Here is an 18,660-nt window from a genome sequence, read left to right as displayed (position 1 = left end):
TAAAGCTGGGGGAAGAAGAAGGAAGGGGGGGACGTTTGGAGTGTTTGTCTTCCCAAGTAACCGTTACGCGTGATGGAGCCCTGCTTTCCTGGAGATGGCTGAACACCTGCCTGCCGATGGGAAGTAGGGAATGAATTCCTTGTTCTGCTTTGCTTGCATGCGTGGCTTTTGCTTTACCTATTAAACTGTCTTTATCTCAACCGACGAGTTTTCTCACTTTTACCCTTCCGATTCTCTCCCCCATCCCATCGGGGGGGGAGTGAGCAAGCGGCTGTGTGGTACTCAGTTGCCAACTGAGGTTAAACCACGACAGGGACCTACACTAAGTTGGGGGTCCTTGAGCCAAAAATAGCTGCAGGCTGGAATAGTCCTGGGGGGAGTATCAGATACACTTTCCTTCTTCTTACCTCACCCAAGACCCTCACAGTCCCTGTTGAAGAACAGCAAGATGGCCCAAATTAACCCCTGATCTGAAGTGGTACAGCCACTCTTGTCTAAGGTGGTTTTCATAGAGCTGCCAGCAGATGGGCAGGGACAAGAATTGGTTTGCATCATTTAGTGAGTCATTTTTGGCTTGCAGGAGAGCACCTTTCAGGACGTAGATGGCAAATTAGTGTAGAAGACTGTTTCTCTGGCCAGCATCTTTCCCAGGCACTGTATCTATGGGAGATGCTGGCAACAATGACAGGATTTTGCTGTAATTTCACTGATGAACACTTCAGCTGCTGCCCTTGCACCTGATTCTTAGCAGGACAGATGTATTTACTTTATATATTAATTTTTATTAATGTTAAACCTCTTCAGAGAGCAAATGAAGTTGTGACATAATACAGCTATATGCAAATTATTCCCAAACTTAAAGCAAATATGGAATTGTACCGCTATTTCACAGGAATGACCCCACAACGTAAGAGCAATTAGCTGCTGTGCATGGTTTGGAAAAGTGCTGAGCTGGAGATGCTGCCTGGCCCTCAGCATGTCTGATGCGCTCGCAGAGCTGGGAAAAGAGCCCTGGGGGTGGTGGAAGAAGCTGTGGCTGAGCTCTGAGCTGCAGGCAATGTTTCACATCCTCAGTGCCAATGTTTCATAGTTCAAACAGTTGCTCCTTTGCTTCCTTGTCATGCAGAGGGCTCAAGGCCTGGCGGAGGTAAGCCAAGCTTGCAGGAGTCCAAGTAGAACCATGCCCGAGGTAGGTCTGAGAGGGGAGCAACACCGGGGAGCCCCCGATGATTTGGAAAAAACATTCAGTGTATGTTCCCCAGCTGCTCTTCATCTCCAGGTACAGGTGCTCACTAGCCCTTAGGGCCCATCACCTCACTGCAACCTCCAGAGCAGACCACCAGCCTGGAGGACCCTCCACATCCAACTCAACAGTGAGCGCTTTTGAAACTAGTGCAAACATAATGGTGGAGACCAGTGCAGCAGGGGAAGGCATGGAGCAGCCTGGGAGCAGATCCTGCTAGAGCAGAAGGGAAATGGCAGTTTTGAAATCCCGTCTCCAAATCAAAGCTGGAAGCACTCTGTGCACTCAGCTGATTTTGGGGCTTGGTGTCTGAAGCTCCTGCCAGAAGGCAAAGCTAGCATCAAGAGCTGAGACAGCTGGTAACTGGTATGGGAGCCGTTGTGTGTGCCCACTGGTGAGACCTGCTCTGCAGTCACATCCATGGCAAAGCTGTGTCTCTTCCCTTCTCCCAGCTCCACTAACGCAACCATCGAGCGCTGCACCAGGAGACAGGCATGATGCAGCCCCCTCAGCCAGTGCCTGACATGCTGGTGGCCTCTTGGAAGAAGGGAACAAACCAACAGGAAAAAGAAGAGGAGGTGGGAGCCTTAGTTTGAGGTTTCCTTAGCTTGGCATTTCCTTATTTAATGGTGGGTCCTAGCACTGCCAGGCGTTGCTCCACTTCATTGCCCATTGAACCTGGGATTCACAACCGTGGTGGTAGCACTCTTGAAGAGGGGGTTATCAGCCTGGAGGGAGAGAGGTGAGAGGCCCGTGTTGTTGTGCTGTATTGGATTTTCAGCGGAGCATTACCCAGTCCACCCCTCCCAGTGTCAATGGTGCAGACAGCATTGGCAGAAGAGCCCACAGGTTGCTTTAGCCCCCTGCAAAATCCAGCCAGGCTGCGGAACCAGCCGGTGGGGAGGGCTCAGGTCTGCCATGGCTGCCTCTGGAGAGGATGTCCCCTCCAGGTGTCCCCACCACATGTACGTGAGCATCCCAGCACACCCCACTGCCACGGATGGGCTCTCTTACATCGTTCCACTTGGCCTTGGACTTCTCCTTCTCGAACCGGCGGTATTCCCGGCGGTCAAACAGCTCCGTCAAGAGCCGCCAGATCAGCAGGAGCACAAGGCCGATGAGGGCCACGCCGGCAATGGTGCCTCCCACGATCAGCGCGATGTTGGGAGGCTCCGGGCACTCTGTGGGGCAGACAGATGGCGTCCGGCTGCAGCCCCCGGCGAGGCGGAGAGGCCACCACGGCAGAGCCAGCAGCCTGTGTGCAGAGGGGCAGGAGGAGCAGGGCTGGGGTACCTTTTTTTCTATCGACGATGACAGTGTACATCTCCTCGCCGTCTTCCTGGACCATGCGGAAGGAGATCCAGCAGTTGTGGGAGTCCTTCTCCCTGCACTGCCTGCTCACCCCTGTCAACTGCTCAGCCACCTGGATGTTGGGGCAGGCCTGGGAGCAGTTCTTCTCAAAGGGGCCGCTCAGGAAAGCCTTGCACTCCACACAGGAGCTGCAAAACAGGCAGCCACAGCTCACCTCTGCAGGGGCAGAGGCCCTCTCACCTCGCTTTGGCCGCAGCTGGGCTCTGCCCAAGCACAGGCAGGGCTTGCCTTGCACCTGCCTGGGAGGTGGGGGAGATCCCCGCCGCCCCCCGTGCCGTCTCAACGCATGTCACTCACACATATCTGCCGCAGGGTGAGGGGCAGCCGGGGCACTCCTGGCAGAAGGGGGGCTGGTATCCCCCCCGGCACTGGCAGCGGTTGCAGTGGCAGGTCCCGCGGTGGCTGCACTCGTTGCCACGGATGTTCAAGCAGCCGTCCGTCGACTTCTTGCACTGGCAGGCGCTGCCCTGGTACTCGGGCAAGCACTTGCACTCCCCACAGTCACATCTCCCGCGGTCTGCAGAGGAAGACCTTTCAGACCAGGATCTATAGAGACCCAGGTTGCCCTCCCTCTGCCCGTGCTTGGAGAGCATCACCCACCCTGCGCTCTCCATGCCACCTTCCATGGGATGGTCGAGGCGGTCCTGCAGGCTGGTGTGGTGGGACCCAGGACCCCCAAATCCACCCACTTGGGTTTTGGCAGGGAAAGGCAGCATCTCCCTGGGGATTTGATCTTTCTAAACAGTGCCCTGGTGGAGAACACATCACGCAGGTGCATCTACCTTTGCCGCCGCAGAGGGAGCCGTTGTGAAACTCGCAGTTCATGTTGTCGCACTCACAGAAGGTGCCATAGATCTGCTTGTCGGGCACATCACTGGTGTGGCAGATGCACTGCCCACACACACAGTCCCCCAGCCCTGAGCAGATGACGGAGCTGTTGTCCTTCCGGCAGCTGCCCTCCAGCTCCTTGCTGGTCTTGCCTTTGGTTTCGCACTCACAGTTCTTCCCTGTGTAGCCTGAATTGCAGCTGCCATCAAAGGAGAGGAGTGAGCCTGGGTCAGCGGCCACAAGAAATGCTGTGGGGCGCGTGTGGGGCCCAGACCTCAGCCAAAGCAGAGCAAATCTGGGACAGCCTTGCCAAAACCCAACCATGGCATGTTGGTGCTAACTCCATGCTGGAGCAGGGCAGCTGATCAGGAGGAAACCTCAGAAACACTGCTCTCCCCGCTGGTCATATTTACAATACAAAATGGTTGCCCAGAAATTATTGTTATATTTATAATTTCCAAACCCTTGCCAAGGAGATCTGAGTGTTTCCTGAGGAAACCCAGACTTCCTCTCCCTGTCAGCGAGGGGCCATGAAGCAATAATTGCACTTAAAGACCTGCGTGAACTACAACCCTGAAGTGGGATTTTGAGAGATTTCTACAGAAATCTGTGTCTGCTCGATGGGTGGGTTGGTGGATGGTTGGATAGCTGGATGGATGGTTGGATAGTTGGATGGACGGGTGAATGGGTGGATGCCCTTAGGAAAGCAGCAGAGACTCCACCAACAGAAGAGCGAGCTCATTGTGTCCCCTGTCTCCATGAACATAAACCGCCTCTCTGAATAAGAAAATTGGTGCAAAGCTGCAGAGCCAGGCCATGACTGATCGCCACCCCTCTGCTGTACACCCCTCTGCTGAGCCCTCACCTGGTCCCATGTTCTCCAGGCACAGAGGTGCTTGGAGGAAACAAGTGCACCACGCAGCTGCCCTTGGCTTGGCCCTCTCCCAGCGGCTCTCCAGCTCTGGCAGTATTTGAAATAGTGTTTTGGGGGGACAACATGTACCTGCAGATCCCACAGATGATGCTGCCTTTCCCACTGCAGGCAGTTGGGTCGGGCTGCTCGTTGCAGTTGCAGTTGCAGTTGCTGTCCAGGTGGACGGTGAGAGTGTCTGTGAAGCCCAGCGGCCGGATGGTGAAGGACTGGCTTTTGATGCACTCCTTGGCCGTGACCTTCACTTTGAAGATGACCTAGAAAGTGCAGAGTGAGAAAGGGAAGGGCCAGAGGCCGTCAGGTAACTTCAGCAGTTGGAAGGTGGTATCGGCCCCAGGCTGAGCACACGCACATCCGGCGCAACAGAGGATTCCCCCATCACACAGCATTTTGGACACTCTTGGCATTAAATTCATGTAAACAGAAAGCCTGGAACAACAGGCTGGGTTCCTGCCGTTAAACAGGGTGGGCATCAGGAACCTTGCGAGCTGCAGGGCATTCCCAGTACGGGGGAACATACCTCATCATTGATCTTGACATTGTCGCACTGCCCTCTTGCTTCGTCCAAGATGACCTTGTCCTTACTGCATATGGAGTCATATTTGACATCCAGGACATCTGGCAGGGTGGAGTGGTCCAGGATGATCCGCGAGGAGAGGTTCTGTGGGGAAACAGTGGAGAAAGTGCCATCAATCCAAGAGGAGACCAAAGCAAGGGAGTGTGGGGTTGCAGGTCAGGGCTTCCCCCCAGCCCAGGGGATAGGGGCAGGGAGCACCCCAGGCTGGGGTCTCAGCTGCCTGGGGTGGTTCTGGAAAGGCAGGTGATAGCATTGGAGAGGCAGGAACCTCTTGCTTGTTGTGGGCAGAGGGACTCAGCATGTCCTGTCCTCAAAGCCCTGGTCCCAACTGCTCTCTGATGGTGAGGACACATGATGGGAACCTTTCCATGCTCCGAGCCCTGCGAGATAAGTGAAACACAGCCTCCTCCAGCACTTACATTGTAGGCCACCTGGATGAGTTCAATGATGTTGCTGGAGTCCTCGTTCAGCTCTCCCACTGCTGATTTTGGGATCATCTCACTGAGTTTCTGCCAACGGAGAGCAAAGAGGTAAGCGGTCCCCCCTGTGTGACCGCGGAGCAGTGGGCAGCAGCAGGAGGACACGCACAGGTGTTTCTGTCCTCCCGGGGAGGGATGAGAGGCACTTGGACCATCTGAAGTCTCCTTACCTTGTAGACATCCACCATCTTACTGGTGACAGCAAAAATGGGCTGAATGTTGTTTTCAGCAAGTTTCTGGACCAGCTGGCCAACAGACGGGTAGTCCTAGGTGGGGAGAGGGACGCTGTGCTCAGTGTAATCTCCCCCATGAGCAGAAGGGTGGACAGTTTGGGTTTCGTGGCCCAAATTATGGTGATTATGGTGACTTTGTGGTCTCAGCAACAGGCTTTTTATGTGACTTTTTTTTTTCTGCCTGGGGGAGCAAGGCTGAGGGTGCAGAGCTGCCGAGCAGCCCCTGGGTACTTACAAACTCATTGCTCTTTTTGTACATGTTGTCCTCCAAGTGGCACTGGCCATCATTGGGGGTCAGGATGGCCCCGAGCTTGCCGTCACCAGCGAAGTGGAAGCCGTCATCGGTAGCATACACCAGCAAGCGGGTCACATTGCGCCAGCCGATCAAGTCCTGCAGGTGGCACAGAGACCTGTCCCTGAGCAGGGGTAGGAGGACGGTGCCAGTGGACATGGTATGGCCCTTGCCAAAGCACGGCAAGTCTCGTGTCGGCCCTGATGTGGGGCAGGGGACACGGAGGAGGAGGGTTACAGGAGATCAGGGTCAGGAGGCTGGGGTAAGATGCTCTCTTGTACCCCCCCAGAGTAACCTGCCCTGCTGCCGAATCAGGACTTATATACGATGGGCTTCCAGAGCCCACACGGAGAGGGGCAGAGCCACCTCCTGAGGGAGGTGAGGCAGTGCATGAGAGCAGGTCGCAGCCCTCACGACTGCCCACAGCTGCCGGCAGTGGGGCGAATGCAGGGACTCACGCCGCACACCGCTGCCTGCATCATGGCATCCAGCCCCCCCTCTGGGGCATCCAGGTTCCCCGAGATAAACTGCTTCCCCACTTCACTCTCGAACTTCTTGGCGTTGTCGGTCAGTGAGAGGATGTGCTTGAAGGCGAAGGGAGGTTGGCATTGCTTGTCCTTGTTGGGGCAGGGGTTCTGCAGCTTCTCGGGGTGTGTGTTCACGAAGGGCAGCACTGTCTTGTCCACAAAGGAGCCAAACCCTAGGGCATCCAGGACCGCAGCGTCAGGGGCAGGGGCAGACAGGGACCAGCAGGAGTCCCTGCAGCACAGGGCATGGACAATCTGCTGGCCCCCATGTACATGTCCACATCCCTTGCCCCGGCACACTCTCCAGCCTGGCAGAGGACGGGTCACGCTGCCTGCTGCCTGCATCCCGCTCCAGCTCCGCAGCTCTTCCCGGCAGCAAACAGCTGTGCCAGGGTCCCGTGCCAGAGATAGGCTCACCTATGCGGCGAGAAGGGGTGGTGCTCTCCAGTGCCCTGAGCAGCTCCCCTCCCAGCTTCTTCACCTTCTCCAGGTCATCCAGCATGGAGTAGGAGAGGTCCATGAGGTAGTAGAGATCTATGGGGTATCCCATGGCCCGGCGAAACTTCACCTCAAATACAGCGGGCTGGCCTGTGGGACAGGGATGCTGGGATCAGCTGCCATGCTGTGGCTCATATCTTGCCCCATCACCCACCCCCCGCTGGGATCCTCCTCTCTTTCGGAAGAAAAGGGGAAGAAATGTGGGCTGCAACTTGCCGCCGCACCTCAGCTGAGCCTGGGGGCAAACAGAAGGGTGTTGGGAAGTCAGGCAGACCGTACCTATCCTCAGTTTCAGGTGCACCTCCTGGGGAGTCAGCTGTGTGTCATTGCTTAAGGGTCTGTTCTGTGTCCTTGTAATATCATTGCCTGGAAACTCAATCTCATTGTGTGGGCATCCCCTCTGCTGCAGCTGCTCGATGGTGTCACAGCGGATCGAGTCTGGCTCGCCGGCTTTGGTGAAACTCTGTGTGTTGCAACATCAGCAGGAAAAAATCAGAGGAGCAGGAGGTAAATGGGCTCGTTACAAGATGACCCAGCTCCCAAACCAGGTCTCCAGGGTATTGATGGAGAAAGGAAAGTTGAAGGGTCCTGTCTGTCAGATCCCTCCTGGTCCCATCCACCATGTAGGACATGAAACACTCCACAACACAGTCTCCCCCCTCCACTGCAGGCAGAGCTGGGTGGGCAGGGTGACCATCCAGCTGCCTGTTAGCTAACTGCTGGGGGCTGACAGCGTGAGAGGCTACGTGGACCTACCGGTTTCTTGCACCAGGCGCAGCCGGGACCGGACTGGATGCAGTCCTTGCATGTCCCCACCTTGATCTTGGGGCACTCCATGGCAAAAGCTGAAATGGAGAGAAGACAGAATTGGCATGGGGGGGACTCAGGGGAGGCCAGTCTGCAGCTGCAGCAGCCATGGGGTGCTTTGACACGCAGCACCGTGCACCCATGCTGTCCTGAGTCCATCCCGCCTATAAAACCCACGCTGGGGGCCCTGGCAGGGTCCTCACCTGCCTCACTGTCCCTCATCTGGGCTGGCTCAAGTTAACTCCAGATCCCGGGAAATGCAGGATCTGGCCCTTGCACGCCTCTCAATGCCATGTTCCCACCACTGTTGGGCAGCATTTGGGTCCCCCTGCTATTTCACTGCCCAGGTAAGATGCCGGGGGGAAGGCAGTGAGGAAAGGCAGGTCCAGCTCACCTGTCATCACCAGCAGCAGCACCCAGGTCACCGCTGGCAGCTGGAGGTGGCAGTCACGCGACATTTTCTGCAAGACAAAAACCATCCCTGTGACTGCCTGGTGCATGGCAGCCACAGGGAAGGTAGCTCTTGAACCCTACAGAAAGTGGCTGCAGAGGATGGTGGCCCCAGGGGGATGTACCCTTCCCGCAGCCATCCCACCGTGGGCAGAGCCTGAGAGCAGGACCCTGCTGCAGCCCCAGGAGTGGGGCAGCTGGGGCCAGGGCAGCCACCCTGGGTGTGTGGGCTGACTCAGGACAGATGCTGGCATGCTCTTACAAAAATAAGCTGGTTTCCAATAAACATAGCTTTTGGACTAAATGTGGAAGTCAGCAGAGCGGGAACTTGCACTATATCGCTATGTATTCAGCTGAACTGCTGCAAAGCTTGGTGTAGTGTTTATCCAGACTCTTTGACCTATATGATTATATCTCTGTAACATTGGAAAATCTCAAGCACTGCATTTAGTTTTTACTAGGTGTGAGTTTTTTCAGCTTCTGTGTCGAGCTATATTTGTATGGAAATTGGAATCAAAATTAACAAAAGGACCATTTCTGTTAATTAATTAGCAAGGCATGCTAGATACATGGGAAAAAAAGTCTATTACTACTTGCTTTACATTTAATTGATTCATCAAGGAAATGAAGTATTTCATTTAGTGAATTAATGTAAGTTTTCCTGTTGAGGGTTTCCAACATCACAGCATGGGTGACCGACATCCTAGGAGAGCCACAGTCCAGTCTCCGAGGGAAGCGGAGAGGCTGGCTCGCACTGTACGGTGAGGTCCAGCCTGCCTGTGTGGCAACCATCAGGCTGGCTCTTGTACAATGTGCAGGGTGAGAAAGAAGGACGGGGTGTTGGAGTCAGACCTGCATGGGGAGGGAGTCCAGGATGTGATGCCGTGGGTGGAGGCTCTGACCCTGGGGCTGGGGAGGTGGCTGCACATTTCTTACCGGCGTGCAGGGAAGGACTCCCAGCATATCGCCCAAACCCCACAAGCACTTGCTATCCTCAGTTACACCAGTGTTTCAGAGCATGATAGAAACCCTGTTCTTCACAAGCACGTTCTCACAGTGCTTGTTCTAGCTGCTCACATTACTCACTTCTTGCCTCAAAGCACATCTCCTGATCCCAGAAATTTATGCCATCCATAAAGTTGGCTAAACCGCTCTCAGGGAGTGATTTTTTCGTGTTCTTCCTGTGGTGTCAATGAGATCATGTTCATTAACACCGTCATTTCTCTTAACACCTTCCCCCCCAGCATGGCCCCGGAGCAAAACCCAACAGAGTCACGGCCTTGCAACATGGACACACATGGGGAAGTGAGAAAAGAGGAATTTGTTAAAAGAGGAAAAAGGAATAAGAAAGCATGAAGGAACAACAAACATTGCCCTTTTTAGCAATAGTAGACACAGCATCCAAAAAACAGGTCATTGGTTTTGAAATAGCTCTGACGCTGCCCCGAGCAAGAAAACAACCACTCCCTGGCTCCTGCAACTTGGCACAAAGTGCCATCACCCCCTCCTGTGAACCTGCTGAATTAACAGCTCAGAGTCAAATGGAAACGAGAAAACAAGGGAAACCTTCAAAAGGCACTGAGGCCAGGTTAGTATGTAAGGCTGCTCAGATCCCCTTCTGAGATGTCAGGACATCCTTTCTTAGCTTGTCAGCCTCTGTAAGATACCAGACAAGCAAGGGATGACACCGGCCAGCCTTGAAAGAAGGTCTGGTCTCCTCCTGAGGGCAGAAAGAAGGTCTAGGTAGGTCAATGGGTCTCATTTCAGTGACATTTGCACAGTGAGGTTTGGTGCCCAGCTGTAGTATGGACTTGGAGATGCGGCAGGACTGCTAAGCCTGGTTGCCACCATTGCTTATGGCAGGGGTCATCTGGATGTGAACGTTTGCAGCCTTGGGAACCCCACCCTGCCCTGGAGCCAGGCTCCCTGGCACAGCTCCAGCAGCCATTATACTGCACGGCTGCACAGGCAACAAGAGGCGCCTCTGTGGTCATCCAGTCAAACCCCCACAGTGACATGGCCCAGGAGCTCACTCTTGCTGTGTCTGGCCCAAGACCATCCTGTGGTGGGTGAACAGAGTCCTTCTTCACAAAGATGTCCTCCGCAAGTCCTTCTCCACCACCACAGTCCAACTTAAGGGCATCGTTGATCATCACAGCTGCAACGTCCCAGCCTGCATGATCCACACTTGCCATCCTTAGCTGGCCAAACACATTTTTGTCACCTCAGATTCTGCCAGCACTGTTTAAGCTTGCAGACAACAGGTAAAAACTCTTAAAGTATAAATAAAGAAAAAGGTCTTAACTGTAAAAGCTCTTGACAAGGCGGGGTGGACACCAGATCCCCTCTTGGACCCTCCTGGGTGCACCTTGCTGGGAAATGACTTTGATCACTCATTTGGGCTGTGGCACCCTGTGCCCCGGACCTGTGCGAGCCCAACCTGAGAGGTCCTCCAGGAGCAACATCACACTCCGAGGCACAGCTAGCTCCTTCATGACCACATTTGCTGTACTCTTAGTTGTATTCACACTCTTCATTTGTTATTGATCGCTGCTTGTGTCTGCTTTGCCGCACATGTCTAGTTAATCTAGTTAATTAGACCCTGGGGATGCTGAAAACAGTGTGAGCTCATATTTCTGCAACCCCTCAGAAAAACAGGGCCAGGGAAACAGGCTCTTGCCCAGCAAGAGCTGCTGCTGCTGGCAGGAGGGAAGAGCTGCTCTCGCCCTTGTTTCCTGTAGCACTCAGCTGATCGACACCCCAAATGTGCCTAATTAGGCTCCAGCTCTTCTACAAGCTAGAACTTCCCACACAGGCTGTAAGGACCAAACCCACCAGCTCTATGAGCTCCTGCCATCCCACCTGCCCAATGTTTCCAAGTGTTTAATTCCTGCTGCCAGGCCAAGGCGTGGGGCAGTGATGGGGTGGACCGAGGCTCTGCGAGCTCCTCAACCTTGCTGGAGGTTAGAGGTTCCTGCTTACAGGCTCATCTCATAAAATAGAGCAAGTTTCCAATTAAAACTGGATTAAAAAAAGCTCCCAATCCCCAGAAATAAAGTGGGAACCTCAACACATGCCCAGCTCTGGCTGCTATTGAGCTTTGTAACATAGGGTTCATTTTGTGGACTGGATTTGGATGCCTTTCTAACCCCCGAAGTCGTTTCTTTCACAAGAATGTAAAGCACACCCTGATACTAGGGGAGAGCAGCAGAAGAAAGCTCACCACTTCTTTTCTTCTGCTGTGGAGGGAAATTATTCAGTGGTATGTGGGTGGATGAGTGTATATGTGACGTAGCGTGACTTTCAAAGAGAACAAATGGGGCTTCTGCTTTTGTCTGCCTCCTTACAGTGTTCAAGGGAGGGGAAAGCAGGTTTTCGGTCTGACTCTGCATTAGCAGGGCCCAGACATGGGCCTCAACAGCATTTTCTCCAAACTCCTTAGTGATCCCTTTGGCTCAGTCCCGGACTTGCACTGCCACCGCCAGCCCTAGGTGCTCTTCTTCTGGGTGTGCTCTGCCTAGGATGTTGGTTGTTTTTTCCTCTTTTTCATAAATTAAGGCAAGCAGAGGGATGCACACAGTCCATTCTCGTGCCCTGGTCTGCAGGAGCAGAACTGCAGAGCTTTGCAACCACCTTCATCCCAGGGTGGGGAGTGGGGTGCCAAGACTGAGCGCCCTGGCTAGGGGCGGGGCACGTTGCCACCAGGCTCTGCTCCCTGGCCAGTGCTGCATGGTGGCATCAGGGGGAGAAGGCTGCACCCCAGGACCAGGGTCTTCCTTGGCCCTGAGCTCTGATCTTCTCGCCACATGCCTCGGACAGCTCGGGACCAGGGCTCTGCTTCACCAGGCCCTTTGCAGAAGCCACCAGGGTATTCCATCTATGGAGCATCTCTCGCTTGCTGTATGTTATATACCTGGCATGGCTCAGGCAGGGCAAGATGCTCCTGAAGGGTCTGCAAGCCAGAAAATGTGAAGGTGGCCTTGGGGAAGGTGCATGAGGAAAGGGCTGGGTGCTGTCCTGTGTGTGGGCAGGGAGCAGAGCTGGGGCATGCCAGCCTCTCAGGGTGCTGGGCATGCTGGGGGGTGTTGGTGGGATGGAGCAGGCTGCTGTGCAGCATGGAGGAGCGAGTTGGGATTTATAAATAGGGCTGAAGGGGAAGTGTTGATACTAGCGGTGATCTCGTCGCTATAAATAAGACGAGTGGTCAACAGCAGAGACGGGTCTTGTGGTCTGTTAGATACAAGTCCCCTTCAGTGCTTTGCTAAATATCTGTTTTCTTGCAAAATGGGAGGACGTGCTCTCATGCCCAGTATCCTGGGAGGACTCCTGGACTGTTGGCACCATCCGCCTGCAACGGTGAGGTGCCACTAGTGTCAGTGCTTGTGCCTTGGTGCCCCTGGGTGCTTCCTCCATGCTCCCAAGCATCCCTGGTGCCACGTCACCATCATGCTGTTGACAGACAACGGGTATAGCAGTCAGCAGCACTGCTCCTTTCCCCCCTGACTCTGGGTGGCCCCAGACCCCATACACGGGTGGTAAACAAGCAGAGCAGAGTACAGCAAGGACAGGAGAGCGGATGTCACTTGGCTTGTGGCCATTTCTTCCATAACTTGGTTGTGTGATGCGGATAGTTCCCATGAAGGCAGATGGCCATACGCAGGGCTGCCCACTGGCTAAGACCCCCTCTGTGCAGAGTATCACACTCAATGTGTGTGTATACGTATTTTTATACATATATATATATTTTTATAGATATAAAAATTATAGAAAAAATAAAATATATATAAATAAAAATATATAAAAGTATTTTATACTTATATTAAAAAAAGAATATATATCTATTTCTATGTCCTATTATAGGAAATATGTATACATTTTATATATATTTCCTTCCAGCAGCCTCCAGTGCCTGCAGGGGACGGGTGTGTGGGATGACCACTCTGCCATGTGCACCAAGCGCCTGGCCCATGCTGTCCCTTGGCTCTGAGTGCCAAGGTCCTTGGGTGCCCGTGGGACCCTTGCCCTGCCCTGGGAGGCTGGGGGTTTGTGCTGTTGGGTCTCCGTGGGTCAGAGCTCTGCTTGGGTGAGAAGGGGCTACCCCAACAGCTGTTGTGCCCTGGGTAGTCTGGGATTTTTAAGAGCAAAGAAGCCATCTCTTGTGTCTGATGTCCAGTGGGCATCACCCCTTGTCCGATCACAGCAGGGACGCTGTGATGGCTGGTGGGTTTGCAGAGACGCAGGACAGAGTCCTCGGGCTGAGCAAGTATCTGGGGACCTGCCCAACGGCACAGCCCATCCCCTGGAGCTGGCAGACCTCATGTTTCGTGGGAGCAAAGGAGGGATCCCCTATCACCACCAGCCCTGTGGTGACTCGAGTATATCTTTCTCTGAGAAAATAAATCACCCTGCACCACGCTCTCCAGCACGCTGAGATCGCTTGTGACTGAAACAGCATTGGGATGAGGACAGAAGTGCAAAACCACCGTGTGAAGCAGGATGTGACAGCCATGACAGCAAAACGCACCATTTAAAGCCTTCCCACGCCTTGTAGAAGCCACGTACTGGTGTCTGTGCCGCTGCAGGGCGCGACACCTCTGCAAGTGTTCACTTTTCACCTGCCTGGGAGGCTGGGAGCTGGGACTGTGGTGTTGGAAAAAGCATCGAAAACAGATGCCAGGCTGCTTTCCCTGACACCTGGGCTGTGCCCTGCATCTTGTCTGCATCTGACAGCCATGGAGATTTTGGGAAGGACCTGCTCTCCCCAGGGTTAGCTTACCCGCAGCGTCTGCTGCCTTCCCTGCCGCCACCAGGCGTTTTCAATGGTCATCAGCAGAGTATTCGATATGTACAGCACACAGAGAGATGGAGGAGAAGAGCGAGGGTCTCACTCCTCTCCCATCTCTTCTCCCAGGCCCACAGAAGCGCAGGGACCTCCAGGAAGGTCCCTGTGCCAGCATGCCGGCAGTGGCACTGCGCCGAGCCCTACCCAGCAGCCATCCCCACTGCCCTCACGCCATGCTGCCCCTCTGGTTCCCACTTCCCCTCTGAGCTATCACATCCTGCAGCTGGTGGTGGGTGCTTGTACGGGATCCCATGAGGAAGAGGGGGGTCCCAGAAGGGGAGCCGGCACAGCCTCCAGCCCTGGCGCTTGCCTGGTGCTGCCAGCCGGGCACGCAGCCAGTGCCGCTCTCCCCAGCGCCATGTGTGAGGGTGCAGGGGGAGCATGCTGCACCCTCTCTGCTCTGCTTTCCAGGCCCGTGGGGCAGCAAGGAAGGGGTTGTGTGGGGTCTGACACCCTCCCCCCAGTGACCACCTGCAGTTGCAGGCTTAATCCTACCTCCAAAAGCAAAAACATTACAGACCAGGCAAGCTGCCTTTGCAAAGGCTGTGTAGACTGACTGCTGTGCCATGCCGCATGCGGGAGGGACACTGCGCCGAGCTCCCTGAAGCCCGGCTAAGGACTCAAGTGGCGGGAGGTTAGATCAGGAATTATAAAGCAAATTCACTGGAAACATCAGACCTATGAAACTGCCTTGTCACCCGGCTGCCTACCCCCCAAGAAAGGAAGAACAAAAGCTAAGAAAATGGAGATGCTGTACTCACCTCGCATCAAGCCCTCTCCTCTGTCCCGTGCTTGGCCTGGGATGAGGATGGTCTCAACTTCTCAAGCTTGGCTGGGAAAAGCAGCTGGACATCGGGAGCTTTGTGACGCACCCCAATCCTTCCTTCCTATTTCTGTCTTACAGTCGGCTGGGGCAGAAAGGAGGAAGTCAGAGCGGTGGCTGTGGGAGGGCGTGTTCCCCCCCAAAACCCAACCAGCCCCACTCGCGCTGGCCAAAGCCCTGCCAAATCATCCTGCCCTGCGGGGCTGGGGCTGATCTCCTCCCTGGGCTACACCGTGGGGTCTGCAGCCCTCCCACTGCACCCGGGAAAGGGACCGTACCCAAAACGTGCCCTTTTTGCCCCACTTTTAACCTTTCACAGCACCACCGGGGGCTAGCCCATTCCCCTGGTGGGCAAATAAAGCTGGTAGTGAGGGAAACTGGTTCCTCTGGGAGCTATCGGTAGCCCCTAGATGTGGAGAAGATGGGGAGCTGGCTCCCCTCAGACTCTGGGTTGGGTTCTGAAATTTTTGCGTTGGGGCTCGCTGCTGGTGTAGCGAGGCTGCCTCACTTGGCAGAGGATGCTAGCACTGTTTTCACTGTGGCACAGCTCAGGGCTGTGTGGGTTTTTTTAAGCAGGCTTCAAATTTTGTTTTGCAGGCTGCAATAACTCCTCCCAATGCACCCGTAACAGTATTTCCCTGAGCAGAGAGGAACCGGCTCCTGGCAACTATCTCTTAACCTCTTTAGGGCACTAAAGTAAAAAAAAAAGTCATTTAGAAAATGTACAGGATCGTAGATTTTTTATAAAGATAATTAATGTGAAGCTTTTGTTAATTGCTTTGTAGGTTCCTCTTCCAGCAAGCTAATGTTGAGTGACCGTGATGCATTATAAGACACCAATGCAGTTCACCTGCTGCTGTCTTACAGTTATGGAGCTGGGTTTATTTTTGCAGCAAGCAAAGAGAATCGCAGCGCTAGCAGCAAATTTCTGAGCCCTGATGAATGCTCCATGGGTTAATGTTTTTATTAAAGAAGACAACAGAGATCTGGGCTGGTTTCACCACAGCCAGGCGCTGGATGTAGCTAGAGAGCATCATAGCAATGCTTGCAGTGGGATGGGAGTGTCGGAGCAGCTCTCACCTGGCTGGTGCAGGATATGGTAGGGATGGAGCCCAAGACTGAGCCTGCTGGGAGCTGGAGTGCCCACCCCAGCTTGCTCGGAAAGGCCAGGTGGCTGCAGCTGGATGCTGCAGAGCAGCCCCCAGCCCCGGAGCAGGTGGGCTAGGGCAGATGAAGCTGGGAAAGCTGGTGGGGCTTCCTGCCAGCATTGCTGGTTGCAAATTTGGGGGAAGGAAGTGTGCTCGAGTGAGATGAGCTGCTGTAATTCTTCCTTTTGTATTGCACGAGGCCCTTATCGGGCTGCTCTTTCCTCTTCGATTATTTCATTGGGTTTGTCAAACTGCTCTGCTCCCACTGACAAAAAGTTGAAGGAAGGGGGTGGCAGAGCTGGGAGCCTCCTGAGCTGGAGCAGCAGGAGCAGAACAGGTATACTGTGGGTCCTTGTAGTCCAAAGCTGAAGCTCGCTGGCGTGCTCCCAGTTCCTCCTGAGCTGTTCGTCATGTTCTCTTGCAGCTTTGGCCTTGAGTGGACATCCACAGCAAAGCATTGTCCCTAACAATTCCCAGGGGACCCTTAACACTTGTTCCCCCTGCTGCCTCCAGCATATCAGTGCTTAGCCTGGTAGCTCGTTAGTCCTGGCTATTTACTACATGTATTAGACAATGAGTAGTTACTCTTACGCTGTGTCCATGCTTTCACAACTGCACACGGGACAAGATGTCCAAGAAGAAGCAAGCCAGGGCTGGAGCAGGCAGCATTAGGATGCTGGTGTCCAACCTCTCCTGCTCGCTAACCCCCGCAGCCGGCAAAGCCCGTGCTCCTTCTGCATGGGTTTCACCTGCTTGAGGTTTTAACCTTTGATACTTCCCAGTTTGGGTACAACTTCCATTTTTTAGAGGATGTCTTTTTGTTTCTACATTTTATTTCTCCTTGCTGCTGTTTAAGCCTGCTGCAGGTGAAGGGGGTGGGCATCCTTTGGAGACATGTACATGCTTAGTCGTAGCGCTTATGCTCCCCAACCCAACTGTAAGCATTTTAAGCTGTTAAACATGCCTTTTTCTATTTTCTTTTAACCATCTTTATTTTTATTAGTTCCCCTTTTTAATTTTTTTTTTTACTAGAGTGGACTGTTTCACCCTGCCACCAACTGTGGGACTGTTGTGGTTTTTGCAGGATGCTCTTGAGCAGCTGGGGTCAGGGGCAGGTTATCCAGCTGTGCATCCAGCTGGGCACTCTCATAGCGGTTGCTCCCCAGAGTCATTGATTTTGGTCATCAGAGATGTCATTTTGGTGCTTTGCTCCTAAATGATACTCACCCAGCCTAGAGCAGGGTAATGGAAGTTTTCCCGGTGTTATTTTCTATCCCTGACGAACATTAAATCTTCCCTGTATCCCAGCCACTGCCATACTCTGGCTGAACGAGCGGCAGGGAGCAGGGATTCGGGGAGGCTGTGGGATCTCCATCCTCAGAGATATTTTTTATTTTCAACCTTCTACTATTTGTATAGGGGTATGCTTGGTTGTGAGCAGGTGCCTAAGCTGGACGTGGCCTCTTTCCAAGCAGCATCACCTTCCTAGGGACCTCTCTCCGCATTTCCCCATGTCCTTGGTACCCACAAGGAAGGTCACCAGCTGTGCACTTGCCTTGCACGGCTTGCCTTGCACTCCTGCACTGCCCATGCTGATCCACACTCATCAACTCCTCAGCTGGGTGGGAGCGTCTGCCACCCTGGAGATGGAGTCATCGATGCTGGCCTTCCTGCTGGGAGTAGCTTGGCTTCGCCCAGCTTCGCTCTTCCCATCCTCTGGCACGTCCTTGCTCATCCGTCTGCAAGCCAGGGCTGAACAAGGGACCTGAGGAAAAGGAAAAAGAAACTTCAGTCAGCATAGAGAAGTATGCAGCAAGAAGTTTGCTTTGCTTTAAGAAACCAGTTACTGGTGAACACATTTGTAATTGTATTTTTGGGGTTTTTATTTTTTGAGGTTTCAAAAAAGCAGTGGAAAAATGCTACCCAGGGTAGCCCCGAAGCAAGGGTGGGGATGCAGGTCCCTGGGGCTGCTCCCCAGTGTCAGGCCCTGGGAAACACAGCTCAGAGGGGGATGGGGAGGGCAGAGAAAGGCCAGCTGGAAAATGAAGACACATTAACCATGGAGCACCCATTGGGTCTTTTTAAGAGCAAACCCACTGTGGTTTCCAAGGCTGGAGCTTTTTATTTACCTGGGGGGGAGAAGCAGCTTTGCATTTTACCCCCTTGCATGCATGGAAAGGTGCAGCTAGGGCTGAGGCTGTTTTGTTGGGGGTCTCCGCTTGGGTCCATGACTGCACAAACACATGCTCGGGCTCCACTGAGGCTCATCAGGTATTTTCTGCTGTTGCAACCATGGAAATAATTTCTGGCAGGGAGTTTGAGAGTCCAGTTTTCTGTCCTACCGTGGCATCCTGGTCCCTGGCTAGCGCTACCGAGAGGCCTCAGCTCTTCCAGGGGCTTACACCAGACTTTAACTGTGTTGCAGGATCTCTGGGTTTAACTTAAGCACACTGAACGAACACCCTCCAGCTGTCTCCAGGGGCCACCTTCGGCAGGCTGCCTGCCCTACTGCCAGCCTGAAGGTGATTAACCCCCCGGCTGCCCATTATGCCACCATTACGCTTCAGAGTTAACAGCCGCGGAGCAGGTTGGCTGGAACTGCCTCGAAGGC

General features: G+C 53.9%; 2 protein-coding genes across 2 annotated transcripts in view; one reads left to right on the top strand and one right to left on the bottom strand.

Moving 5' to 3' along the window:
- Positions 1-1,905: 1,905 nt before the first annotated feature.
- On the bottom strand, positions 1,906-8,244 carry ITGB2 (integrin subunit beta 2). Its single transcript, XM_009283136.1, has 15 exons — positions 8,181-8,244; positions 7,736-7,824; positions 7,259-7,442; positions 6,899-7,069; positions 6,413-6,654; positions 5,898-6,053; positions 5,600-5,695; positions 5,370-5,459; positions 4,894-5,034; positions 4,446-4,630; positions 3,397-3,641; positions 2,912-3,131; positions 2,537-2,742; positions 2,258-2,424; positions 1,906-1,971 (listed from the first exon to the last, which is right to left on the bottom strand). Exons 1-15 carry the CDS (start codon positions 8,242-8,244, stop codon positions 1,906-1,908), a joined length of 2,322 nt encoding a protein of 773 aa, XP_009281411.1.
- Positions 8,245-14,651: 6,407 nt separating this feature from the next.
- FAM207A (family with sequence similarity 207 member A) overlaps positions 14,652-18,660 on the top strand; it is a 71,472-nt gene continuing 67,463 nt past the window's right edge. The window contains exon 1 of the mRNA XM_009283135.2: positions 14,652-14,712. Within this exon, the coding sequence (XP_009281410.2) occupies positions 14,652-14,712 (61 nt within the window). The remainder of the gene's footprint in view (positions 14,713-18,660) is intronic.

This window comes from Aptenodytes forsteri, unplaced genomic scaffold, assembly GCF_000699145.1.
Source record: "Aptenodytes forsteri isolate BGI_AS27 unplaced genomic scaffold, ASM69914v1 Scaffold198, whole genome shotgun sequence".
Lineage (NCBI taxonomy): Eukaryota > Metazoa > Chordata > Aves > Sphenisciformes > Spheniscidae > Aptenodytes > Aptenodytes forsteri.
This window is presented reverse-complemented; position numbering and strand designations above follow the sequence as displayed.

Coding starts and splice junctions, on each gene's coding strand:
- ITGB2 (XM_009283136.1), bottom strand. CDS start 8,244: ATGTCGCGTGACTGCCACCTCCAGCTGCCAGCGGTGACCTGGGTGCTG. Junction 7,825..8,180: donor GCTGCTGCTGGTGATGACAG/GTGAGCTGGACC, acceptor TCTCCATTTCAG/CTTTTGCCATGGAGTGCCCC. Junction 7,070..7,258: donor GCACCTGAAACTGAGGATAG/GTACGGTCTGCC, acceptor CCTGTCCCACAG/GCCAGCCCGCTGTATTTGAG.